The sequence below is a fragment of the Rhinichthys klamathensis genome, unplaced genomic scaffold, assembly GCF_029890125.1.
Source record: "Rhinichthys klamathensis goyatoka isolate OS25496 unplaced genomic scaffold, OSU_Roscu_1.1 h1tg000181l_1, whole genome shotgun sequence".
Lineage (NCBI taxonomy): Eukaryota > Metazoa > Chordata > Actinopteri > Cypriniformes > Leuciscidae > Rhinichthys > Rhinichthys klamathensis.
Window position 1 is genome coordinate 4,010,434 of NW_026606709.1, and position 26,837 is coordinate 4,037,270.

At 37.0% G+C, this 26,837-nt stretch overlaps 1 protein-coding gene across 5 annotated transcripts in view; it reads right to left on the bottom strand.

Annotated features, from left to right (window-relative positions):
• Window positions 1–1,597: 1,597 nt before the first annotated feature.
• fgd4a (FYVE, RhoGEF and PH domain containing 4a) overlaps window positions 1,598–26,837 on the bottom strand; it is a 61,380-nt gene continuing 36,140 nt past the window's right edge. For 3 of the 5 annotated variants that reach the window (XM_056261329.1, XM_056261333.1, XM_056261331.1), the window contains exons 3-19: window positions 19,959–20,099; window positions 17,208–17,370; window positions 12,855–13,260; window positions 10,171–10,260; window positions 9,834–9,979; window positions 9,588–9,744; window positions 8,399–8,537; window positions 8,261–8,319; window positions 7,233–7,379; window positions 6,925–7,097; window positions 6,791–6,821; window positions 6,619–6,699; window positions 4,252–4,386; window positions 4,022–4,168; window positions 3,848–3,898; window positions 2,746–2,886; window positions 1,598–2,656 (exon numbers count right to left, since the gene is read on the bottom strand). In XM_056261329.1, the coding sequence (XP_056117304.1) occupies window positions 2,405–2,656; window positions 2,746–2,886; window positions 3,848–3,898; window positions 4,022–4,168; window positions 4,252–4,386; window positions 6,619–6,699; window positions 6,791–6,821; window positions 6,925–7,097; window positions 7,233–7,379; window positions 8,261–8,319; window positions 8,399–8,537; window positions 9,588–9,744; window positions 9,834–9,979; window positions 10,171–10,260; window positions 12,855–13,260; window positions 17,208–17,370; window positions 19,959–20,099 (2,459 nt within the window). In that variant the 3' untranslated portion in view covers window positions 1,598–2,404. Of the gene's footprint in view, window positions 2,657–2,745; window positions 2,887–3,847; window positions 3,899–4,021; window positions 4,169–4,251; window positions 4,387–6,618; window positions 6,700–6,790; window positions 6,822–6,924; window positions 7,098–7,232; window positions 7,380–8,260; window positions 8,320–8,398; window positions 8,538–9,587; window positions 9,745–9,833; window positions 9,980–10,170; window positions 10,261–12,854; window positions 13,261–17,207; window positions 17,371–19,958; window positions 20,100–26,074; window positions 26,228–26,837 lie in introns of those variants that run through there. The other 2 variants (XM_056261334.1, XM_056261330.1) reach the window with 2 other exon arrangements.

The window sequence follows — 26,837 nt, forward strand, 5'->3', positions numbered from 1 at the left end:
TTTAGCTTAAGATGAATTAGTGTGAAAGGTCTGTAGCTCACAATGGTGATGTGATGAAAGTCCATTTCCAATAATATTCAGCTTGTTCTGCAGAGCAAGGCAAGAGACTGCAGATTTGTCTTAAAGAAAGAAAAAACGCTTATTTCTTCAGTACAAAGGGATGAATAAAAGGTCCAAACTGAACTGAGGGACTAAAAATGTAATTTTGTGCTATGTAAAATCATGCATATCTCCCATAATTTATTTTTAAATAATAAAATTATAATTGTAGTATTTAAAGAACGTATACGTGTCTTCCTGCTCCAGCGGCCTACTGAGTCTGATTGTGCTTCCCACAGTAGAGGCATCATATACAGAAAAAAAACTCATCCTCACACCCTTCCCTATTGGTCGGCTGACTGCCTGCCTACGAATAAAATGTATATTACAAAAACTTCTATACAGATTTGATTTACAACCAGTTATTTCATGTCAATACTAAATCTATTGATTAGCGAGTTGAATCTGATAAATCACACACTGTCCAGTCCATCTCTGATAATTCAATGTCTGTGGTTGATTGCTGAGCTACTGACATCAAAGCCATTATTCTGTTCATGTTTGATTCGATTGAGCTTTTACATGAGGAAAAGTGAAACAGCTTATGGTGGGTGAAACATTATTCACATTGTCTTTGTTGTTCTTCAGGAACCAATCCAAGCGTCTGGCTTGATCGAGGTACACAGACAGCAGGTTTATGAATCTTTCATATCTGATGAATGAAGCACTGCAAAGCAAAACCTGGCGATTAAGCTATTTTGATAACATCCCAGACAAGTTAAATAGGCACCTTGTTGGTCCTGGACTACTGCTAATGGTCAGGAGTTGGTTGAGGTTGCAACGGTATGAGATTTTCACGGTATGATAACTTAACCATGAAACCATCTCTGAAAATATAACGGTTTCATGGTATTATATGTTGTTTCCTTATTTATTCATTTGAAAATTTCGCAGCTACACATCTCCCAATTAATGCCTCATTTGGAACATTACTACAATATTAAAAGGGTAAATAAACAACCGATACCAAACTACTGAATTCATTAGGCTATAACTTCAAATTCGGCACAAACAAAACAGATTTTCTTACAAACATTTAAATTGCACATAAGGTAGTTTTCATACAAACTTGTCTTTATGACAATTATTCAAACACACACACACACACACACACTCACATAAATTAACAGGTTAATTAAATGCTCCTCCCTGGAGATCTTTCTGTAGCTATCGAGCTATGGATACTTTCCTGAGGTAAATGTAATGTTTCCTGACATGTTCAAAAGCAGTTTTATTGACGTCTTTCCGTGGTTAAAACCCTGATTAGGCGATTAAATGACAGCAGATACATTTCAGTAAATTGTTTTGGATCTTTCAAATACCTTCTGTTCTGACGTTAACATGATCGGTTCACGTTCACTGCGCGCTCCCGCTTAAACTGACACCGCAGCGATTTGTCATACCACATTAAAGAGCGCCGCTACGGTTTTATTGTTTGAATTTTGCGATAAAATTGACCGAATTTTAAACCTGAGACTTTGTTTCTTATCAAAAGTAACAAAGTATACTTAATGAATAGGAGCCGCGCTACAAATTTAGTGAAGATTTATTCAGCCTCACAATATTTTCCTCAGCATCTAGCTAGGTGTGTGTCACGTGCGCAGATGAGATTCTCAGTGCGGTTAATTTTTTTTCAATACCGTCCATTAAATATAAACGGTATGGTACTTGTCAAATTTAATATAACTATATATCGTGAAACTATAGCCTATACCGCTGCAACCCTAGAATCAACAAAGATGTCAACACATGTTGTGGCAAAGTAACGATGGCCATACAGGAGTGTCTATTGCATTCACCGCGTTCTGCAACTGAATGCAATTTAGTAGATTGCAATCTTGACTTTTTGAAAAGGACTTGTGTCCTTTTACAATGGCATCCACAAATCTGGATTTTTGCCTCAATATAGCCTACTACATACATGAAAATGTTCAATATTTTGTCCAATTGTTACAGTACAATATTTACATTCGACTTGAAACAGTGCATCAGCTGTAGTAAGGTGGTGGAATAGCTCTTAGTTCCTCCATGTACTCTTCACATGTGCTCCATTTGCATGAACTTCAAATCTGTCCAGTAGCCCTAAGGGTCAAGCTGATGTCCATGTCTTTTTAACCCCCATATCCTAGATGTGTTCAAATCCAAATGGAACTTTAGGACAACTGGACAAATGCTGTAGCTCAGACCGTCCAATAATGATGGCGCAGCAAGTCTGTGCAACGCAAGCAGGAGCGTCAACACTTTTCTTACTAATTGCATCGCCACACCAGTAGAGAAGTCTTTAAGAAAAGTTTGCTCTCTTTGCTCAGACACCGTTAGAGCTTGGTTCTTGGGTGATTTCCGTAGAATGGCTTTCTTCAGGCGATTCTGGTTCCTCTCCCGTCACCGCCATACGGATCACTTTGAGCCAGCGCTGTTTCAGTTCCTCGCTTTCTGCGACAAAGCTGTGGACTGATTTAGACTGAGATAGTCTGAAGCTTGTGGGAGGGTCGGTGGGTCTCGGGCTGTCCTCCACCTGGTAGCCGAGCAGAGGAATTGTGGACTGGGCCTTGACGTCCTGTGAGGACAGTGCATCTTTGTTTAGTAAAGGGAAGTGATGTACAGGAACAGAAATAGCACGGTTCAGGAAGATACAAGCACACTGACCTGAGGTGCTCCGTACAAGTAGAGAACTAAAGCTTCTTTCTGAGGAATGACACACCAGACTTTCTGCCAGGGCTTGTTCTTCTCACAGTACTGTAGGAAGCCACACATGATACTGCTTCCTGAGAACTGAGCAGCTTCAATCTGTGAGGGAGAAGAGGAGATGTTTAGCACTGTATATGTTGCATCACTCCTATATGAGATCAATCAATTTAACAAAGCCTGCATGGTTTTATACACAATTATGTATTTTAGAAAAAAAATCTATATATTGGTTTTGTCACATTGTAATTTCTTTTTTGTCAGTTTCTGTAATTAATTTACAATTTCCGTATTCAGATACAAATTAATGGGGGTCGTATTCACTTCAACATCAAAATAAAAAAGTAATGTATATAATTAATATATACATATATATTCAGTGTCCATGTGACCCTACAAAGGATGAAGTATGAAAATTTTTTCATGACAAATAAAAAATAAAACCAAACAAAACATCAAAATATCTGGACGCATAACAGTAAGTAAAGGTGGCAAATGGGTTTAATTGTCATGACAATACAGCTTCATTTACTTAACGAAGTAAATGCAAAATACAATTTATTACTTTTTATTGTGATCTTGAGGTGAAATTATCATGTTCTTCACAGGATTTGAGAGATTCACAGAAAGCAAGCAAAACAAAAAGAAAGCCAAAGAAAATATAAGTTTCAGATAAGAGTCAGTTTGCTCTCATGATGCACAAAGTGATAATTTAGAAAAGGGAACAAGCAAAACCACTACTTCACAAATGTGTTTTAAAATTATTAGCTTAATCAGCTTTGCTCCCTCTTCTTAAGCGTCACCAAACCAGAACGTTAAAACATCACTATACCTGTGGCAACACTTTATAATAAGTCGAATAATAATATTAACATTATTGCATTACATGATGCTAAACAGATCATTAGTTTGTGTAAATTAGTTAGAAATGAAACTTGGAACTTGTAAATTCATGAGTATATATATGAAGATATACATCAGCTGCTGATCTGTTAAGCATTACTGAATGTTAATGACGGATTACTTCTGCAGGTTATTATAAAGTGTCACCAACCGATCTTACCGCTGCCGAATCCACCACAACAGTTCGAGCACGTCGTATTTTCTTCCGTAACTGTATATATAAAGGTTATATGAAGTCTTTTTTCTGACAGTACAGTGTGTGGTAATTGATACATTAAAGAATGCAGCTCTGACCCCAGGTCACTGTATGCGATTCATGTGATTCTGAACTCACCTCTAGAATTCCCTTCTTCTTGCCCTCCCTCTCCTCACTCTCTATATGGCCTGTCAGGATGCAGTAACAGTCTTTGCACACCTTGTTCATCTTATTCCCATCATATTCCAGAGGGGCTTTGTAGTCTGAGCACTTCGAGCAGACCACCTGAATGAAATCGACATTTCAGCACATGTAATACACTTCAAAACTGTAAAAACACTACATGTTTTTAGTTTGCTGCCGCTTACGTATCCACAGGCCCGACAGTGATGTCTCCTGCGTGTGAGAGCATAAAAGGCCTCTTTGCACTTCATGCACATGGTCACCTCGTTGTCTCGGATCCAGCGAGGGGCTCTTTTACCCAGCTCCGATATCTTAAGTTCCTACAAAGAAATATAGACATGAAATGTATAAACAATCTAAGCGCACGGTCTAAAGCGCACGGCACAAGTGCACTTAGGGCGTGTCTGAATCCACTTTTGCTAGTTTAACGACGGGAAAAATGGTCGGAGCGCATGGTCTAAAAGTGTTGTCCCTATTCTCTTATTGAGTAATGGGTGTGTTTTGGGCGTAACGTGCAATAAACCAATCAGAGTCTCATCTCCCATTCCCTTTAACAGCCATGGCGGAATTTGCAAACAGAAAGACTGAACGCTTCTCCAGAGGAAACGGATCTGCTCGTGTGTGAGGTTAAAGCGCGCGAGCAGACCATCTACGGGACAAGCCGGATTCCACCATATCTTTATGTACACTATAATAATCTTTTACATTGTAATCCTTTTATGTTTAATATTTGGTATGTTTGTGTGCTGTGCGTCCCTGTGTGTGTATTAAGCAGAGTGTACGTGCGTTGTGGACCCGCCTATAGGCACTAGCGCTGTCACTTTTGTGAAAAAATCCTGTTCGATTTTTGAGACATAAGTGTTCATTGAATCGATTGTAAAATCGATTTTCCATGTCTAAAGACGTTTCCATTTTCAACACCGAATATAGGCAAATCCACGGACACCTAACAGGCATTAGGACGAGCGTAAAGAGGGCGCTTGAGACGCACAAGTCAGCAATATTTCTGATGATTTATTGGCGTGAAGTTTCGTGTACAATGACAAACAGGAGTGCAACATTCAGGGATTGAAATTAACACTTATTTAATGAACTTTGGCGGGAAACGCTGTCAAATCACGAGCCAATCTGGCGTGTTTCTATGTTTACTCACTTTGCTGGGGAAGTTCATGTAAGCCAAATCTGCGCGGATTTAGCGCAAATACGCAACTCGTGAGTCCTCATGATATATTAAATACAGCGTATTGCCCAGAATCTGCGCATTTCTGGCTTACTTTTACACACACGTCACTACGCAACAAATAACGGCACGCTTGTTCACTTGTGCATTGAAGTAATAGCGAATATTAAAAAGCATTTGGTTAACAGAAAAGACATTGTTATTTTCCAACATCCTACATGTTCTGTGTCCTGTATTGATCTGTCCACCCTAAAAACACATTTTTGTTTAAAAAAAAGAAAAGTCTGTTAAAATCGATTCCCTATTTTCGTTTTCGAAACTTGTGTTGGTTGGTCCGATCGATTGTGCAATCGGTTTTCGAACGTAAAGTGACAGCCCTAATAGGCACATATTACTAATGCGCCCTTTAAAAAACTGCACCATTGACTTTAGACCAGGTTTCAGTTGGTCAATGGCACAGTCTATTTCAGATGCCTCAAAATAGCAACGCGCCAACAATGCGCCTGAATACACCTCGTTTTCAGACCAGCACGCCACGCCCATGGGCGCACAGATGGGCGCAAATGCATTTGCTATTTAAACATCGTGGCGCAGGACGTGAAAATTATAACTGCGTCGGGCTGAAACTAGCAAAAAACGGGTGTATGATAGGGCCCTTATGTTCATACTTAAGTAAAAAAACAACAACACAGAAAATGACCCTTTGCCCTGAACAATAAGATTGAAACATCTAACATCTAATAAAATAAGCATTATCATTAATATAGTACTCATGTCTAAAGGGGAGACATGATACAAAGGCAAAATTAAATAATTGAAACGATTCATTTAAATAGTTTAACAGACTGATTTTAAAGTTGACATCAAATGAAAATTCAGCCTATATAATTTGTTATAGATCTTTTTGTGATCAATGCTTCTGGTGAAAATGACTTTTTTTCGGGTGATGTTTGCAGGACTCCAATTATTTAATGTTCATCTGCCTCCACTTCTGTTTCATTAAGACTTTAATTGTTAATTTAATTACTAATTAAAATATTTTAAATAAATTATTATTTTAATTACAAATATTCAGTTATTTAAATTATTGTTCAAATTTAATCATTATTTTAAATAATATCAATATTAAAAAAGTCAATACATGGCAAAACCCTTTCTGCTATGTAAATGTACCCTTACAAATTCCCTTACAATAACAGAGCATTCGGTATCTTGTGTTATTATGTAGTATTTTTTCTATGTACATTTCTGAAATGCACTTTCTGTAAAGCTGCTTTGAAACAATATGTATTGTGAAAAGCGCTATACAAATAAATTTGAATTGAATTGAATAGTCCAGGTGAATTTTACACTTCTGAGAATAAATACTGACCGATGTTTCCTCCACATCTTTGCATGCTGACTTAAAGGTCTCATTTTTCTGGAGGGAGATGTGTATCGTTTCCTGGAATGCCTAAATCACAGAGGAAGTCAATTTTGAAAATGGACTTCTAATGACAATGTAATATTCATCAAGTATAAAAACGTGAATATTAAATTCTTACCTTTATCCAGCTTTTTTTATCCTGTTCAGAGCTGTAATGAGGCAACGACCATTAAAAACAAAAGAATATTCTGTATGCATTATAAATGCCAGCACTTATAGAAAGGTGGCAAGCACAGATGGTACGGTCTGTACCTGGCCTGCAGCTCCAGTGTACGTTCCTTTCCGGAAACCTGAAAGGTGTGAGGATAATCCTCATTGAACGTCTCCATCACCTTCATACCTTCAATGCCAATACGTGTGCGCACTGTAAACTTCTGTCCCACCAAGCTGAACTTGGGAACGCAGTACAGAAGCATGTTGTTGAACTGTAGGAAAGAGTAAGTAGGTATGTAAGAAAATGAATAGCCAAATGCTAATTAAAACTGTTTTATTTAAAGCTAGATATTTATAGTAACTCATCAATGACTGAAATAGCATGGACAATAATTAGTTGTCCTCACCAGGAAGAGATATCTGTCCATGGCTGAGGTATTTCTGGCCGCCAGTTTTAGAATATGACCCTCCTTTATTAACTCATTCGAGGGGTTCACAATGTCCTCTTCTTCTCCCAACATCTCATAAATTTCTAACAATTTCTTAAGGTTTTCCTAAGAGATAAAGAGAAAGACCAAAAACAGAAACATTAATGAAAAAAAAAAAAAAATGTTAAGTGGTCTTGCCTTTCAATTTTAAGAGAAAAGCACTTTTTTATTTTTACATGAGCATTGGCTGCACTAATTTTAAAAATACAGCTTTTTAGCCTGATTTGAAGTGTCAAAACATTTATGAGAATTTATTTAAAAAAATTATATTTGGAGATAGACTAGACAAATTCTATATAAAACAATAGTGGATTTAACATCAAAATTGAATGTCTAATGTAAAAATGTATGTTTCTAATGTAACCTTCTCCCTTTAAATACTTTGGTCAGTTTAAGAATAATTTATGCAATTTTATATTATTTATATAAAGAATTAAAAGAGCAGTTTTATGTCTATCCTGGTCAACTGGTCAATGATATGGGATTTAAAGAAGTAATTAGCAACAAGTAAAGACATACTTTTTACTTTTTAAAGAGAGTAATTAGTGTAGTAATCTAATTACACTGTTGAAAATATAAGTAATCTTATAAAAAATATAATCTAGTAATTAATTACTTTATTTGTGTTTTTTGTGTGTGTTTGGGAACACAATAGTCTAAGACAGTTCTGAGAGGTAATTAAACCACTTTGACAACAGACTTTGGCTAAGGCATTTCAGAATTTTATTTTCATCATAGCTTATGCACAAGTTTTATTGGATTATTGGATCAAAAAATGTATCCGTCTCAATTGAGTGCATATTTTGAATTAATGCGCATCTTGCCGTTTCCATCCAACGTTTTTTTAATGCAATATCCCAAACTGCACATAAAAATGAGTGGATGTAAGCATAGCTAATGAGACATAATCTAGAGATTCAGTTGTACAGCAGAGGAAAAACACTCACTGTTTTCTTAATGGCAGTGTTGGAATGCGTGGCAGCCATGGAAATAATCTCTAAAGACTCTGCAAAGACAAAGATTTCATATTTAAGAAAGGTCACGTTTAACGACTGTCTTAGGAACCTGCTCACTCCTGAACTCACTTTCAGCATCCCGCCGGTCTATGTGATCCTGTGGAAGTTTCTTCAGATAGTCTTTGAGCAGCATCTCGTATCGTGGCACTCTCTGAACAGGCTCCAACATGTGATTCTGCAGCGTCAGACTGCCACACACTTCTTGACTCTAAACACACAAACATGCACACATGAATCACTAAAGAAGGCAAAAAGGTACAGATATATCGAGATAGAGTAAAGACAACGGCCAGGGCTGCGTTTCTCAAAAGTATCGTAAGCAGAAGTAGATCCTACAGAACCAATGGTCTCTACGACCAACTTAGCTAGCTCACAATGCTTTTGAGAAACGCAGCCCTGGCCAGTTAAACTAGCCACAATTTAGGGGCTTTCACGCTGGGTAGTTATAAAACGCAAAAACGCAATGTTTTCCTAGGGCCATTTTACGCAATGAAAACGCAAAAACCCCAAAAGCCCAAAAAACGCAATGTTTCCTAGGGCCATTTTCCTGGTTGCAGTCACACCACCAGTAGGAACTCTAATGTAAGCTGGCCGTCAGTGACGTCATTTAAGCACGGCATTCAACAACTTCAACAACTCCAAAGCGTAAAGATTGAGAACTGGCTGGACTTTGGCGTCAGTCCATCTATCGCTGTTTTCAATGTTCGTGGAGTCAGTTCATGGAGAAAACTGGAACCCGTCTTTTTTAAAAAGCCGTTTAAACACACAGTGTTTCGTATGGCATGCGTTCGGCTAATCAACCTACACTTATGTCACTGGTAGTTCCTATTGTGCTGGGTTAGAACCCTACTCTGAAGTAGGAGCTAATTCCTATAACTAAAATCGTTCCCAGTTCCTGTGATGTGAAAAAGCGGGTACTTCCACCAATAGTTATAGGAACTATGAAAACATTCCACTGCTGTAAAAGCCCCTTTTGTCTATTTTTAAATTATTGGTGGTAGTTCTCTTTTATATCAGGTATAAAATCTACCAACATCCTGACCTTATCAATACATTTTTTTTCTTCGTTTTTTTTTACTATATATGTATATATTTTGTACAATAAATTAACTTAATTTTAATTCAGTGTTATTACACGGAATAACACTAAATTACTCATTTAATATTAAATTGTATTATATGATTTAATTCTACTGGCATTCCAGTAGTCATCCAGCTCTCTGGTTATGGAAAAAAAAACCCTCTTTTTAAAAATCACCTGGATTTCCAGAATGATAGCTTTAAATGGAGGTGATCGCTCTGTCCATTGCTTCACCAGATCCATGGCATGATCAAAGTTCCTCACATACTCAGCATACATCTTCAGGAAGGGAGTGAGCTTCTGTAGGATGTCCCCAATGCGAGGTGTTGACGTCCTGGTAGAAAAGTCTCAGAGCATTAAGAACATATTTCTTCCAATTAAACCAAAACCAATTGCCACAAAGTGAGAGTGTGAATGTCTTACCATTCTCCCATGCGTTTTTCCAAGTCAGGCAGAAGGAACTGGCTGTGGAAGGCATTAATGGAAGAGATGTTGGAAAAGATTTTCATCACCACATCCACGGGGAATGTGTCTTTTCGTGCCTCTTCTATCAGCTTGGCATAAAACACCTGCACAGCAGGCCCAGAGTTAGATGATGTATGATCTGTGTGCTTACTACTATCTTTAAAATGTTCAGATTGCCATATTAGAAAACAATGCTCCTGGTTTCCCACTTACAAGAGTTCAGTCTACCAAAAAAAAAAAAAAAAAAAGCATTGCATTGCATGCCCTCATGGAAAAAAACTAAATGAGCACTTACCTTATCTAATAAGTTAAGTCGTGTAACATAGGCCTTCTCTGTCTGCAGAAGTTCATTTGCTATCTTGTAGAGCTTCTGCTCGTTGGTTTCCTAAACAAAAGAAGTTTGATATATTAACTTGAATATTGTATCAGATGCAAATGAAAATCAGTTTTCATCTCTTTATATCTTTCTTTGATTCATGCAAATGTTGGTGTTAAAGATCTTTGAATGTGAATTGTCACAAATATAATCGAAGAAAAAAAGAAAGAAAAAAAAAGCAATTATATTGGGCATAAAATATAATTATAAATATCAAGATGTTTGAATAGTGAAATTCTTTCATGACATTTAAACAATTTTTCCCCAATTCCCATTATTGTAAAGTGTCCAGATACTTTACTTTTGAGTTTGTTATACTTATTATTATAAATGGTGATTCGCACTAGATATTTTTTAATTTAAAAAAATTGACATAATTAATAGCAGTACAACAAATATTAGTATTATTTATATACTAATGAAAATAATGTCACAATTTTAAAAAATATATTAGTCTTTTAGCAAAATATATATATTTTTTTTTTTTTAGATTTGGGGTTGGAACATGACCTTTATTCACTATCAAAAGTTTTTTTTTTCTGTCACATTTTACACACGTTTGATTTCAAACTTTTCCAACTCTTCTTGAAGCACTATAAATTATTCAGAGTGTCTAAAGTTCTGAGCTTTGAGCTCATTTGAACTTAAATTATACAAGAGATTTTGGTTGGATTTTGCTGAGAGGGAACTAACACTGCAGAAATCCTTTGTTGCGACACCCAGCTCAGCACAGCAGCTCACATGGCTGAAGGAAACAGAACTCTGAACATAAAGGTCAAGGGCAAAGCCAATTCAGAAGTTGACTCCCACTCCACCTACATTCCTCACCTCACCATAACATTTCTTCCCCTCTTCCTCGCTATCACACCCATACACGAATGAACATCCACTGGCTTACACACGCTGTACACACTGAGGTCTGTTAAAGGAACTTCCTGATGCACACTGACCACAAGCAGTTCTAGTATCTGCCTGTCAGCACTCTGAAGACACATAGCCTATCTTTTCTTATCAGAATCTACAACCTCAGCTCACATAAATAACCTTTGAACTGTTTCGGACACCCTGCACCACTTAGCCGATGAAAGAAACCAACTAACTTCCAATATATCCAGCTTTTGCCACAATTGACTGCAATTCAAAAGAAGCATATTGTTGAAACGTACCTCAGAGGACAGGAAATGAAAGGATGGATAAGAGGAAACAAGTAAAGCCAATGAAAGAGATTCTGGCATGGACAGAAGATGGAAGGTCTGTGTTCTTGAAGCTTCACAGATGTTCAGATTCACAGAAAAACTGGTTTTACATTTTATGAAAGAACATTTTATTTTATTGATAAAATGCATAAAACAATAAAACATTCAATTTTTTTTTTTAATTACTATTAAAATAATTGAAACTACAAAATGACAAGTATGTGGAAGTATGTGAATTTTATTGTGACCAAAAATATTAATAATAATAAAACAAATATATATATATATATATATATATACACACACACTAATTGCAATTAATTCATATCAAAATAATTAAAACTATGAAATAATACAAATGGAAGAGAATTATGCAGTGACCAAAAATGTTACATGAATAATTTGAATAATAATAACAAATTAAATAATAGATATAAATATAATAAATAAATAATATTTTAACTAATATAAAAATATTTAAAACTATGAAATAACACAAATGGAAGTAAGGAAATTATTTACTGACCTAAAATGTTTGTTATATTTGAGTTTATTCTTAATCTAGATTCAAGTACTAGACATTCTCTTAACCCAAATTCATGAAGTTCCAATGGCATTTAAAAAGCATCACAGCATGCAAAGTTCACAAGTATGCTGGACACTTGCTGGCTGCTTTACACACTATCCAGTCCAAAAATACTTAACTTTAGTCATGTAGTAGTCAATAAATTAAGCATTTAAGCATAAACTTTTAGGTTTTTAAGACCATAAGAAACATTTTATCCAAGTGTGTCTCGTGTGTTCAGAGTTGTTCCCTATATTATTAGAGGAAGGACTGACGTTTTCAAGAAGTGTTCTGTGCGCAAACATCCGAAACGCGCCCCCAGAAAGCTTCATCAGACAGCATGCGAATAATTAATATATATATATATATATATATATATATGTATAAAATGTATGCATGTATAAATGTATGCATGTGTATATATATAGCAAACAATTTTAATGAAATGTATATATTTATTTATTTAATTAAAATTGGTTACCGGTATATATAGCAACTGTATTTAAAAGCAATAAGGAAAAAAAAAAAACCTGAAAGCATTAATCCATCTGCAATGTTTTCTTTAGAGGAAATGAAGGCCTGGTCTGTAAGGCTAAAGTAAAAAAAAAAAAAAAAAAAAAAAAAAAAAACGAGTCTCATGTAAACGTCAGCATGTGAATCTAGCGGATGAGACAGCACATTGCACATAGCCGGGCCTGAGGTGTCAAATAACTTTCAGTGTGACAGAGTCAATACTGACTCCATAACCACACTCACACACACTGACAACATCTGAGATGATCTTTGCAGTATTATGACAAAGTATGCTTCACCAATCCCCTCAGATAACAAAAATCTCTTACCTTCTGCTCAGGGATGCTGTTCATCACCACGTCCCGCTGCTCAGGAGCTTTCCTCTCCGGCTCTTCGGTCTGGTCTATGCGAGCATGAGGCAGATCTACACAGTCCTCGTCCATTATTGCCCTCTTCGCCATATTGGCAGCATCTCCATTCAGCAGTCCCTGCGTTTCTATCCTCACGACCGGAACTGTGTCGTGCGTAACTCCATCCATGTCCCGCTCTCTGTCCCGGTCTCTGTTCATTTGTGTTAGAACCCCATTGGGGGGTTTGAGAGCATGACGTGGGCTGTTCGCGCCGGAGTCTGTGGGCTGCTCCGCCGGTCTCTGGTAGTTCTTATGAGGTGGACTGGAGTTAGGAGATCTGCTGACCTGCTTCAGAGGAGCGCCCTCCCTCCGACTGTCTGTGTGACTGTGTGTGTGAGAGAGAGAGAAAGAGAGAGAGACAGACAGAGTAAAGAAAGGTCACCCTCTTTAGAGACAGATAACTCGTCTGTACTCAACAACAAACTTTTACGATGAACAGTGTTGGAGAAATAGAAAGATGCAGAGAAGAGAAAAATGTGTTGTGCATGCGAGCGTGATTTTAAATATTGTGTTGAACAAACTTCCTCTGGCTCTGTCTGCATGTGTGTGTTGCAGGGGACGTTGTATGAATGTGCGGGTCATGGGAGGAGTGGAGGAAAAGAGGATAGGAGGAGGAACAGGGAGGAGGATGGGAGGAACAGGGAGGGTGAGGAGAGGTATAGAACTCGGCTGCAGAGCGTCCCATGAGACGCGGCTGCCCTACTTCAGAATACATGCCAACATGCAAGCGCGCGCACGCACACGCACACACACACACACACAGGAGACACACAAAATGCTTTCAGGAACAGTGGAAGCAAACTATAAAATATGTAAGAGATCATATACAGTGCATCCAGAGAGACTAGTCATGCTTTTATCACCCTGAAGGGATTTATTTTGTGGTAATGACCAGCTGACTTTATATGATTCCACATGGCTACTTAATAAATAAATAAATAAAATGGACATGAAATATTGATTCAAGCTGAAATGATTTTACTACGTGAAGAAACATGAGAAGATCTGCTCCATCAAATTGAGTCACTTTGACCAGAGAAATGTTTCATGCACTTAATGAAAAGGGAAAGTCTCAGCTTTCTATTCATGCAATTATTTAGTTTTGACTGATTGACTCCGCTTCAAAATATGAGATATTCAAATATGTTAATATACAACATATTACAATATATAATATAGTATAATCAAGACAATTGGTATACACCACATTAAAAAGTGTCAACAGCATTTATTGTTTAATGTCAGCAGTAAAGAAACAATTACCATATAGAAAGCTGAGACTTTGTTTCTTCAAAAACACCAACAACAACAACAACAACATCTTAGCATCGCATCTGCATTCTGCACAAATGCCTCATTGCAACTTCCAACTCAAAATGATCATGTCACATATAGCGATAGACCGATCATTATCAAGTATTCCAGAGAGCGGCATAATACGAATTCTTTACTTGACTGATGAATAATAAATAATAGGGATGCACGATATAGAAATTGTGACAATCTATGTAATATTAGTACATATTTTTGTTATGGACAATAACTGATATCATTTGCTTCTAATAACATCCTAAATCAGACCAATACTGATATAAAGATATGATCATTTTGGATGATATGGTCACTGATATATTGTGCATCCCTAATAATAATCAGAACTCCACATAAGCAAACCGTAAAAACGTGATACATTCATAACTTCATGTAAGCAAGCATAAACCGAACAAAATGCCACAACATAAGGCTTTGTGGTACATGCACACACACAAGTACACACACACACACACACACACACACACAGATATCCTGCACCTCCAGCTGTTTCCCTGTCTATGGCCCACCTGCCCTCTAGATCAGATAGCGTTTCCTGTGAGATAGAGAACAGAGATGTGGATCTGAGTGTACGGAGCACCACAGTTAACACTCCAGATTACAGACGGCTATTAATAATCGTTGAGCTCTGGACCGCTGAGACAGATTAATATATGCCATCTAACATATTGTTCAGTGTTTCACTCAAAACATTTCAGAACTGTAGATGGCTAACAAAATCCAAGTCTTATTAATCTGGTATGATAAAATGTAGTTACATCCTAGGCAACATTTTTGCTATCATATGAAGCCACGCAAGAAGGGTAAGAAGGGTATGGATTTCATTGTTTTTTTTCCCATGAGGTTGTAAACCAACCCCCTGCAGTTGTCTGGGGTCATGGCTCTTTGTTTAGCATTCATAAGTATGTGTTGGACCAGGCCAAACAGCTGCAGAAATTTCAGACCCCGGTTTACTCCATCAACCCATGCTCTTTCACTTTGCTTCAGAGCTTACAGGATGAATTCCTGCACAGATTCTGACCCACACACAAAACAATGCACTTAGAAAGGCAGGCAAAACAGGATAAGGGCTCGCAGGGAATTATTTGTGCGGAACTGGGGTTAATGGTCAGTCCATTTTGTTACGGTGGCCATATGGTTTCATATGAGCCAACTCAGTGACCTGACACCAATGCTGAGCTACATACTTATAGCAGATGACTGTAGAGAATATCACAGCAGTAAAGCAGATGCATTACACTGAATTTATCATGGTTAAGGGCCATTAGTGCTTAAACCCACATAACAATGGTAAAAACAGTAATACACTGCTTCAGGAGGCTTATACATTTCATAAAACAGCAGCGAAAGCAATATGATTGAAGACACCAATGTTTATTAAATAATTAAATGTATTAATAATAAATTACAATAAACAATTCTTCTGCCAATAATTCAGTTAAATAAATTAGCCTAAATGTAGGCTGTTTATGCAAAGTATAGATCAAAGATCACTCTATGAATAGTGCAACTTGAACTTGGTACTATAGAATTCTAATCAAATGCGTCTGTAAATATAAAATAAAAAACTTCCTAACTAACTAAATATATTTGGTAAAATGGGATCACGAGTGTCCTTGGAAATTAGATTTTCACAGTTGTTTTGCTATAGAAAATTTACACACAGTTGTCCCTAATGCGATTTTGGAAACTGTTATGCTTTTAAAACATATGACGCAACATAACTACTACAAGGATGTGAGGTTATACGTTTAGACATGAATTAGTGTTCAAAGTATGTTAAAAAATTCAATGATTTCAAAATTCATGTTTGAGGTTTGACAGTGTAAATACTGTTCAGAGGTGTAAAGAGTTCCTGAAAACCATATTTGAGTAAAAGTACAGATACTTTACAGTGAAAATGACTCCACTGAAAGTTACAAGTCACCAATTCCAATAAGACTTGAGTAAAAGTCCTACCCCCGGTTTCACAAGCCTTGTTTGAGCGGTCTTAACTGAAAGCCACTTGTACTGGCATACTGTCATTGCAATTGTTTTGTCTCAAGATGCACACCAGTAATGTTTTTTTTTTCCTAAGGCATGTTTATTAAAGCTACTTAAATGTCCTAATTGAATAAAGGCCTAATCCTGGCTTAATCTAAGGCCTGTCTGTGAAACCAGGCCTTAGAGTATCTGATTTTAACAGTACTTGAGTATTTTACTAGTACTAAATGTGGGCTCAAACATGCACTAGTCCTCAACAACTAAGAGACATGCTATACACCACTATTAATGTTGTAGAATAACATGTAGAAGTCTCTTCAGCCACAGACCTTAAACTCTTAAAAACCTATTAGAAATTCCAGAGGGAGCCCATGGTGAATTAGCCTTCCAGGTTGGCCTATAAATGACTGAACGGCTCTATTGGCACTTGGCAGTAAAACATAATTTAGAGTTAGACATGAGCCATTAAAAAGTATAAATCTTTGCACACTTAAGTACGCAGCTTTAAGCACTTTCAATGTAGTTGTACCCGAAAAAAAGATGGCTAGACATAAATTGATAAATTAATTTTACCTCTCATGTTGAAGTTATCAAACACAAAAGAAAACACTTCTGCTTTTTGATCTTCTTGTGTAAGGTCAAAGAAGATACGTGTGTGTTAATGAGACAGTTAGTGAGATATTTGTTCTTTCAGAAAAAAATACAAATAAATCTTACTGACCCAAACTTTTGAATGGTAGTGTACTCATGACCTCAAAAACTACCTCAAAACTACACTAAGGGCAGAATCTATAAATATATGTCAAACACTGATCATCAGCCAGACGTGTTTATCCAAAGCGACTTATAGTGCTTTCAAGGTAAACTTCTGCAAAACCAAACAAGATCAATGAACTTGTCAGTATTTACATTTACATGAACAGAGACAAGAGAAGTAGAAATTGATCCCAAGTTTACCTGTTCACCTCAAAGCGACTGATGAGGTTGGACACTCGGCCCTTCCCTCCTACTCCTCCTACTCCTCCCCCCTCCATGCTGGGTATGATGAGTAACGTTCCAGCACCCAGAGGAAAGGAGACTTCCGTCACCGGACTCTGAAGGTGTGCTGGCTTAGGAGGCACTGCAGAAAAATCACAAAGAGGACAGAGATTATATTTACATGCTATAGCAAACAGCATGAGTGGAAGGTGGAAACATATTGAGTGGCAGGCGGTAGATCCTTTTCCTATTTAGTACCCGAACTCTGGAATAGTCTTCCTAGCCTTGTTCGGGAAGCAGACACAATCTGTCAGTTTACATTTACATTTATTCATTTAGCAGATGCTTTTACTCATAGCGACTAACAAATGAGAACAATAGAAGCAGTTAAACTAACAGTAAGACAACAATATGCAAGTGCTATGACCCTTCTCAGTTTAATCTAACGCAGTACATGTAAATTTTCTTTTTTATATATATATAAATAGAAGAGAAAGTGTTATCATTACTGGAGCAAGTGCTGCCGAAAAAGATGCGTCTTCACCCGTTTCTTGAAAATGGCTACGGACTCAGCAGCTCTGGTTGAGTTAGGGAGACCATTCCACCAGCAGAGAACAGTCATGGTAAAGGTCAGAGAAAGAGATTTTGTGCCTCTTTGAGATGGCACCACAAGACGACGTTCGCTTGCAGAGCGCAAGTTTCTGGATGGCACATAAGTTAAAAGTAATGAATCTAGTTTAAATCTAGACTAAAAACGCATCTCTTTAACCTGGCATACACATTATCAATTTCTATTATTCAAATCAGTTAAATGATTGTTAGGCTGCATAAATTAGGTCAACAGGAACACTTCCTATAACACCGATGTACTTGTTACATCGCAAGAAGAATGGCATCAAAGCTATAATTAGTCTGTCTGTCTCATCCTTATCCCGAGGTTACCGTAGTCATGCCTGATCCGGTCCATTTCCAGATCAGATGGTGGACCTGCACCTAGACACGACCAAAACGCAGCCCTGAATGTCAGCAGAGACCGTGTCTACTAGACAATCCCCTGTGAAGGCCTCGTCGACCTGACAGCCATCGGTACAGATCCTCAGGAGAGACCACAAGAACCAGACAGGTCCTCCGCATAGACCCTATGACCAGCTTCGGCATGATGAATCGATGTTCAAGCATAGGAACTGAATGAATATTTGAATGCTACAGATCCTGATCTGAATTCTGACTTGTGTTGCAGCCTGAATCATAATGACACCGTGTTCGTTCATTGGCCAGAGGAGAACTGGCCACCCGACTGAGCCTGGTTTCTCCCAAGGTTTGTTTTCTCCAATCTGTCACCTGATGGGAGCTTGGGTTCCTTGCCACTGTTGCCTCTGGCTTGCTTAGTTGGGGACACTTAATATTCAACAATATTATTGATCTGACTGTACTGACGCTGTTGTATGAGAACTGAACTGAGCTGGACGATGACATCATTTTTGGCAGAACTGCTTTATAGATTAAATGAACTAATTTAATAATTGATGACCATTTCCCTGTTATCACTATTAAGCTGCTTTGAAACAATCTGTATTGTATAAAGCACTATATAAATAAAGGTGACTTGACTTGGAATCAGTTTCCACAATCTCCATGCCATGTCACTAGAGTGGCATAAAAGCAGCATGAACTTTCAGGGATAAGCACCAAGGGTCACGTGATGTTAAGTGTCTTGCCCAAGGGCAAACCAGCCCTGAGCTTTTACTACACCTCAAACTGCATCCCAAAATGCAAGGAAACGTAAAACAAATTGCCCAAATGGAAATTCTATGAAATATTTTCTCATATTGAACCCCTCAGTGAAGATGTTTAAGGAAGCACTTGGTTTAGTGTTATTAAACTGGAAGCTGTAATCACCACAAGGTGGCAGTGCAGCTTTAGTGTGTTGCGATGGAACCTGAGAATTCTCAGCAAAGTGAGATGAAGTGCATCTTGAAGCCGAAAAGTCTGTCCCTACCTGCGGTGAGCGAATCACAGCTAATCTCAGTCAATCTTATGGGGTGGATACTGCAGAGCTCAAGGCTCCATCCAGATATAAATAGTGGGTACTCATTTCACACATCTCTAATTAAGTGAGTGTGGTCTTTGAGGTTTATGTCAGTGGACTTTTTGCTTTAATTTTACATAGGAATATAGAGGAACGATACAATTTCTGATCTATGAAGGAGGAATTCTGTTCCGGTCCAATGTCGATCTTTGAAACATTTTGAAACCAACAATCGTTAATGCAGTCAATGTTCTGAACACTTTTCAGTAAACATGAAGAGTAAAGACATTATTAGAGTCTAGGATTGTCTGTATTTTATTAGAGTCTAGGATTGTCTGTATTTTATTTAAAACCAAAGGAACTTCACAAATGTTTAACTGTGACGCATATCACTAGGAAATCATTCACACTTTTCAAACACACTCTGCTTAGTTATCAAGCTTGGGTTCAAGGACACTCTGAGGATGCTTTACTCATTTCAGTAGTGTTATTTCAGCATTAATCAGTAGCCATGCTGATTTGAATTCCGTTAGTGGTAACATTTAGTGTTCAGAGCCTGTTGTAAAGGGGAAGACGTGTTTGTGTGTAGTGGTTTAGCATGTACTTCTGGTAAATTTGTACGGCTTTGCATGAGTAGTTATCAACACTGTGGAACTGAGGAAGGATTTATGCGTTTATGCATATTGTGCGCAACTCTCTACCTTGTGGTTTGGGATGCAGTGGTGGCCGTAGGTCTGAAACTCTTCCATTTACTCCAGTTTGGCTCTTATTGCTGAATCTGCATCCACGATTCAACTTCTCATTTGGACGACCTTGCTCATCAGGACTGCTTCTGCCAACAGCTGCAGGAGACAAAAGAAGGATGGATATAAATGGAATGGTAGCCGTTTCAAAAGCAGTTTATTTGATATACTGTAAAAGCCACACTGTATGCGGACTTCAATTGAGTAATATGAACATGCAAATTCAGGCTTCTGGCTTCTGTGCAGAAGTGAAATGCAAGAGGTCTGTTTTTTGTGCTCCTGATATCAGTCAGGGCTGGTATAAAAGTGGCCTTGAAACTAAAAGTGACTTCAACTTGAAACAAAAAGCTAAAAATAACCACAAGTTCCTCTGCGTCAATTGAAGAACAAACAAAGTGTTTGAGATTGTTTGGATGATCAATATTCAACCTATGAGGAAGCTTTTTTGTTCACCTCAACCAAGAAATGTTTCCTGAAAAATGTTTCCTGAAGCTTTGACAAAAAAAGGCACGCACATATCTGTAGACGGCCTAGAAAAGCTCAGATCTAAAAATGACATGGGTCATTATGTTGCACATGAGGAATTCAGTTATGTTTTGGATATGGAAAAATAACTGCATGCAAATTATCTATGGATGGTTGTTTCCACGACGGAATAGAAAAAAAATTTTAAAATAACTTTTTTTCTCATGTGGTTCTCACATTGTATGAGCTAAAACTTCAATCATTCCAAAACATCAGTACACTAACAAAGACTCTTGGGAAAAAAATAAGTAAAAAAAGTACCAAAATCAAAAACAAAAGTACAGACAGGTTTCTCTCTCCCATTTTACTTTCATAATGTGACATATTTCCAGTGTAAAGTGTTTGAGTAAATGTAATTAGTTACCGTACTTAAGTATCTTTTTGGCTACTTTGTAGTTTTACTGAGCATCAAAGATAGTAGCAATTTTTACTCTCTACTTGATAACATTTTTGAATAAGTATGCACTCTTTACTCCATTACTTTTGTGATACTTTTGACATTTTGCATGGCACCTAACTTTTTCTGCAGCAGTTTATTTCTGCTACAGAAGTAGTGATATCGCCATGATCTACGGGGCATTGAGTGTACTATATATTGTGCGTTTTGCCCTTACCCATACTTGTCAACAAGGCTACTTTACGCAAATGTGATGGATTAGCAGGTAGTTGCTGAATCGCAGGTGTTTCATATGAGATGAAGACATGACTGAAGCCAGTGATGAGGCCAAAACCAGCACATCCAGTTCAAGTAGACGTTGACTAGATAAATTTACTTAACATTATTTTATCCGTCATATTGAAGACCTTTTTGAAGGATATTGGTTTACTTATGTCCTTTTTGAGCACTTAAGCTTAACTGAAACAAGCTGCTGTGTCGACCTGGATTTATTGCAATTTTGAGCTGCTCAGTTTTATTTCGACTTTAGAAAATAAACGTGATTGCTCTCCTCCTCACAAATCAACTGTTTCTTGTTTTTCACTGGCATGTCTCTTAGTTGTTAAGGACTAGTGCATGTTTGAGCCTAAAATTGATTACTGATTTTAAAAGTACTTAAGTACTTAAGACCTTTACTCAAGTCATATTGGAATTGGTGACTTTTAACTTGTATAACTTGCAAAAGTCCTTTTTGCTGTAAAGTATCTGTACTTTTACTCAAGTATGGTTTTCAAGTACTTTTTACACTGATACAATGTTGGGAGGGACTTGATTTAATCCTTTAGAAAATTACTTAAAATGGTCTCTGGCAGGTTTTTTGGGGAAAAATAAATAAATAAAATAAAAATGTAAAAATAAGAGGACCATATCATCCAAAAAGTAAAGTTATTTCAGAAGCGGAGCAAGTTGTTACTTTTTAATAAAATACACTGATGTTAAGAAATGAAGTTAACGTGAATTCTCCTTCAGAATTCACATTATTTTGCAAACAAGAATTAGAAAATGTGAGTGTTATATACCAAAATGAATCCAGGCCAATTTTGCAATGCCATTAGCTAATATTATCTACCCGTGTGGTGACCAACAGAAAAGGAAAGACATTTTAGAGAAAGAGCAAGTTATCACATTGTCATGATTAAATATTACAAAGGCAACTATTTTTTTTTAATTACACACACCGATTAATCTTTCATAATAAGACGAGGAACGTGTACTAAGGAAGTAAATAAGTAAAGGGGTTAGTAAGTTTATTCTTTTTGCGGACTTCAACCAATGTCTGTAAACCTAGACGGTTCACTAGCATTACTATGAATGCGAGCAACTGCAACGTGCAATATAGTGGAATTAGTCAAGCATTTTAAATAAAATAGCCAATCACCAATTCGTAAAGTCATCGTGTAACTGCAGCTGCATAGATGGCATTTATGGGAAAGTTCATGTCAGATTTTGCTGATTTAAATGTGAATTTGGCAAGCAGTTTTTTAAACTTCAGTATTTCCCCATTTAAATATTGTAGGTAGGAGTTGGTATTGCATGCCTGAAGGCATTGCAAATATGGCAGCAGAGTGAACTGACTTTCCTTAGGACTTTTCATTAAGAAATAAAAAAGCAAATGCATAAAATTTGCAGACAAGATAATAATGCCATTGCAACGTTAACATCATTAATGCACACTATGGAAGCTAGTTTCCGCCACAGAATAAAAAATAAAAAAGGTAATTGCGACATTTTATCTCACAATTGCGACTTTTTTTCTCACAATTGCGAGTTTACATCTCGTAATTCTGACTTTTTATCTCAGAATTGCGTGATATAAAGTCGCAATTGTGTGTTATGAAGTCAGAATTGTGTTTATAAACTCGCAATTGCAAGTTATAAAGTCCAATTATAGGGAATTGCGACTTTATAACATGCAATTGCGAGTTTACATCTAACAATTCTGAGAAAAGATGTCAGAATTGCGAGATATAAAGTCGCAATTGCGTGTTATAAAGTCAGAATTCCGAGTTTATATCTTGCAATTTTTACTTAATGTTGTAAAACTAGAATTTTATTGAAAGTCTAGCCCTCTTTTTTGACATCAGAAATCACCATTTGGATGCAACGAACAGGAAATCCAAGACCAAGTGTGTTGCTTTCTACTGTAAACCGTCTTGTCAAAGGCATGCCCGCATGCAAATGAAGAGCCCATGTCCTGTTAAATTAAAGCATGGGGATTTTAATGCATTAGTGAGCACAAAGAGAGTCTTTCTATGGCTTTCTCAGGCCTTTTCTTCACTTAGGCCAATCTAAACATCTTAGGCCAATAGGCTGCATGGGACTGTCCGTGTCTGACAATGAATGATGCTGTTGTGCTGGCAGTAAATATATGATGGTGGTGATGGTGTAAGAACAGCTTCATGTGTGATTGGTCCATTCATCTCAGTTTTGGCTCAGTTTGTGGCTAGGATTGAAACAAGCTTTCTTTTAAGGCTGGGGAGAAAGCCTCTAAATGCCTGTATTTTAGTAGCTACGTTTACTTTACATGGATGTTTTTTTGTTTCAACCGGAATGAAATCATTCTGATTGATAATTCCAAACATAGTGTCTACATGAACCCTAAATAAGTGATCGGGATGATGTGCACGTTTATATGTCACAAGCTTCAAAACAAATTATGTTCTTTTAACCAATTCATACTGAATGACATGGTTAGCTACATGTGACTAACACATTTTTTTAACTCTGCTACTAGTCAGATATTCCGATTACAAACGGATTATTAGGGTCCATGTAAACGCAGCTACTGATATCAGAATTTATTTTGATATTAGTCTAAAAATATATATTTTGTTAATATATCCCCAGTGAGTTTGTCCGTATTTATTCATTGCCTGTTTATTCAATGACACAAAGTCTTATGCAAACATCTAACAAACTTGCAACCATCCACAACACTAGCACTGTGACAGTGAGTTGTGCATCTCCACCCATGCTTCCATAAAATTTGGATTTGAATTAAATAAATAAAAAACTAATAAAAAAATACAAATATTAATATTTGTAAATAATTAAATATTACATTAAAATACGACAGAAAAGACAACAGTAGTACTTTCCTACTAAGTATCAAAACACTTAAAGAAACATGCAGAAATCATAAGTATATAATAAGCGCCTGTTGCGCTTTCACACATTTGTTCTTATCAACACATTTCTCATCATTTTTCTATTTAAAGGTCATGTGTGATCAGGGCCGGTTGTCAAAATGAAGAAGTTGCAACACTGCCGGAAAAGTTCTGATGCTACATGTGAAACACATCGTAAAATTAATAGTTTGAACACTTACACGTTTAGACATAAATAAGAATGCTGTCAAACGGTATGAGCCAAAGTTCTGAAAAAGCCGACAACACTTCACGTGGTTTAGTTGTAAACCTGTCACACAGGACTCAAAATGATAATTACTGACACTGTGGAAAGAAATGTCATCCAACTGGATTAATGCTGAACAGATGAAGACATTTTTAGACCTATTAGAAGAAGAGTTAAATATTTTCTTACTAAAACCAGACCAAACTCTGAAACTCTCGCCCTATCTGTTATACAATTATGCGTGTCGTTATTTTACACAAGACAAATTACCATGGTTTTAACCTTTTTCGTTGAAGGTGCTTAAAGGCCATATCCGGCAATTAGTATCATAGTTTTAACAGCATTTTGGTGCTGATGTCTGATATACGGATAAAAGATGGAAAGTGGTTGGAGATGAGGTAGATTTACCAGAAAAGGCAGCTTGGGAATTCTGCTGGAATTAACTACCTTAACTTGTTTGTATAAGCATACCTGCCTAACAAAACATCTTAAGCATCCTCAGGTGAATAATGCAGCTAACCTCAGGGCATGGCCTGGATCAGTCTATATAACTGGCCTCTGAGTTACCATGGCAACCTCTTCCCATAATCCCCTGTCTGGGAAAAGAGATGAAACATCACAACAGAGCAATCACCTGCATGTATATCTATTAGAAATGTCTCGCTGGGTTTTGCAGCTGTAATGAGTAGAAGAGTGACCCAGGTCGATGTCAAACCACGTGTGGTCTAGGGAATGTAAAATAATAATTGCTGCTAAAATGTGAGCATGGGAAAAAGTACAAATGTTCCGCATTCCCAGAGTCTAAAACACAGTTTGTGCCAACTTTGGCATTCCTAGCTAAGTATAGAAAGTAAAAGAAGTCTGTGGTCTGACCTGACATATACAGAGAGTTCAGTTAAAGATAATGGCTTCATTATCAGAACAACATTGAGTTAAATAGCAACAGTTTGTTCCAGTAAAGGATTATTGTCTGACCTTTGGTCACTAAACTCATTTCATGTTTGTACATGGAAGTTTGACACATAACATCCACTTTTAAGTAGTTATGGTTACAAATAGCAACATAATAATCAACCTTACTTTGAATAATTTCCAGCTTATGGTAAAAACACCATACAGTATATTTGAACATGGCTGCACTTTGGATCTGTACTATCAATAAAAACCTTGTGGGAAAGTACCAACACAGAACAGCTCATTTAGTTCGCAAACCGAAGTGGGAACTGACCATAAGGAGCAGGAATAGCTAGCAAAAGTGTTTCAGAGCTCGTCCTGCAATACAGGAACATAAAGAGGCAATAAAAACTTGAAGGAAGTTAGAAATGCACATATGTAAAATGCATTTCCTTAACCATGCAATGGTGCCAGATGAAAAATGCAAACTAACAAGACTGAAAAATGTGCTTAATTAAAAAACTGCTTAAACTTGTTCTTACATGTTGGAAAACAAACCCACGAGAAAGTCAGAAATAAAGCAGACAGGTGACCAAATGTCTGAGGAAAAAAGAAATGAAGTAGATTCATATCATTTAAAATATTCATGTAAATAACAGAATAATTACAAAATAAAATAAGATCTAACAATATGTCACACTCACAAAGTAGAAAACAAAAACTAATGTGTGTCAAAATACACAAAAGCTTTTCAAGAGTCCTCCGCTAATGTACTGTTGCCAAGTTGAATTATACTGTCAACCAATGAAAACACAGGACTAGCAGGGGTAAGGTTGTGATCAGAGTTAAACCAGAGTAATCTCACCTTCTGTCTGTTAAAATTAGTCCAAATAATCCCAGGACAATGAGTAAAACATAAGAGCCGTTTTCTTCATTCAAGCCTTCCGGTCCTCTATAAACCACAGACTGACTGAAACTCTGCCACAAAGACACGAGGAAATGGCCCCTCCCTCTACACACACACACACACACACAGCACGCTCAAGCCCAACAGGCCACTTGCTTTCAAACACCGTCATAACCAATGGTCATTCATATATTATATATATATATATATATATATATTGTTTCATTGAAAAGCCATTCTTCAAAATTTCTCCTTTTATGTTCTGGAGAAGAAAGAAAGCACAGGTGTGGAATTTAGTTAATGATGACTACATTTTTATCTTTCCTGAATTAACCCTTTAAAACCTTCAGAGCACAGTCCAGTGTCAGTATTGTTGCATTTCTGACTCAGGAGTTTGACTGTGAGGGCAAGACAAGTGATGAAATTATTTGATGGTAGATGAACAAATGCAAGACCTTAGTCAGGGTGGATGACACTGAATTTTACAGAGTTTTTGTCTATTGAAAGGTTTTTTGGAAGGATGTTGTGTCAGTTGAACAATTAGCATGTAGTTAAACACCACAATCCATTGAATGCAGTGTACTTCTATCCCTCAAAACCTCGTTTTCATTCCTGTCAAACAACCCTGACAAGTCTATGGTGCCCCTTCAAAAGCTTAATTGCCAGCCCTCTCAAATCTCTGTGTACTTGTACTAGTGGCACCTAAACTCTCTGACGGGTG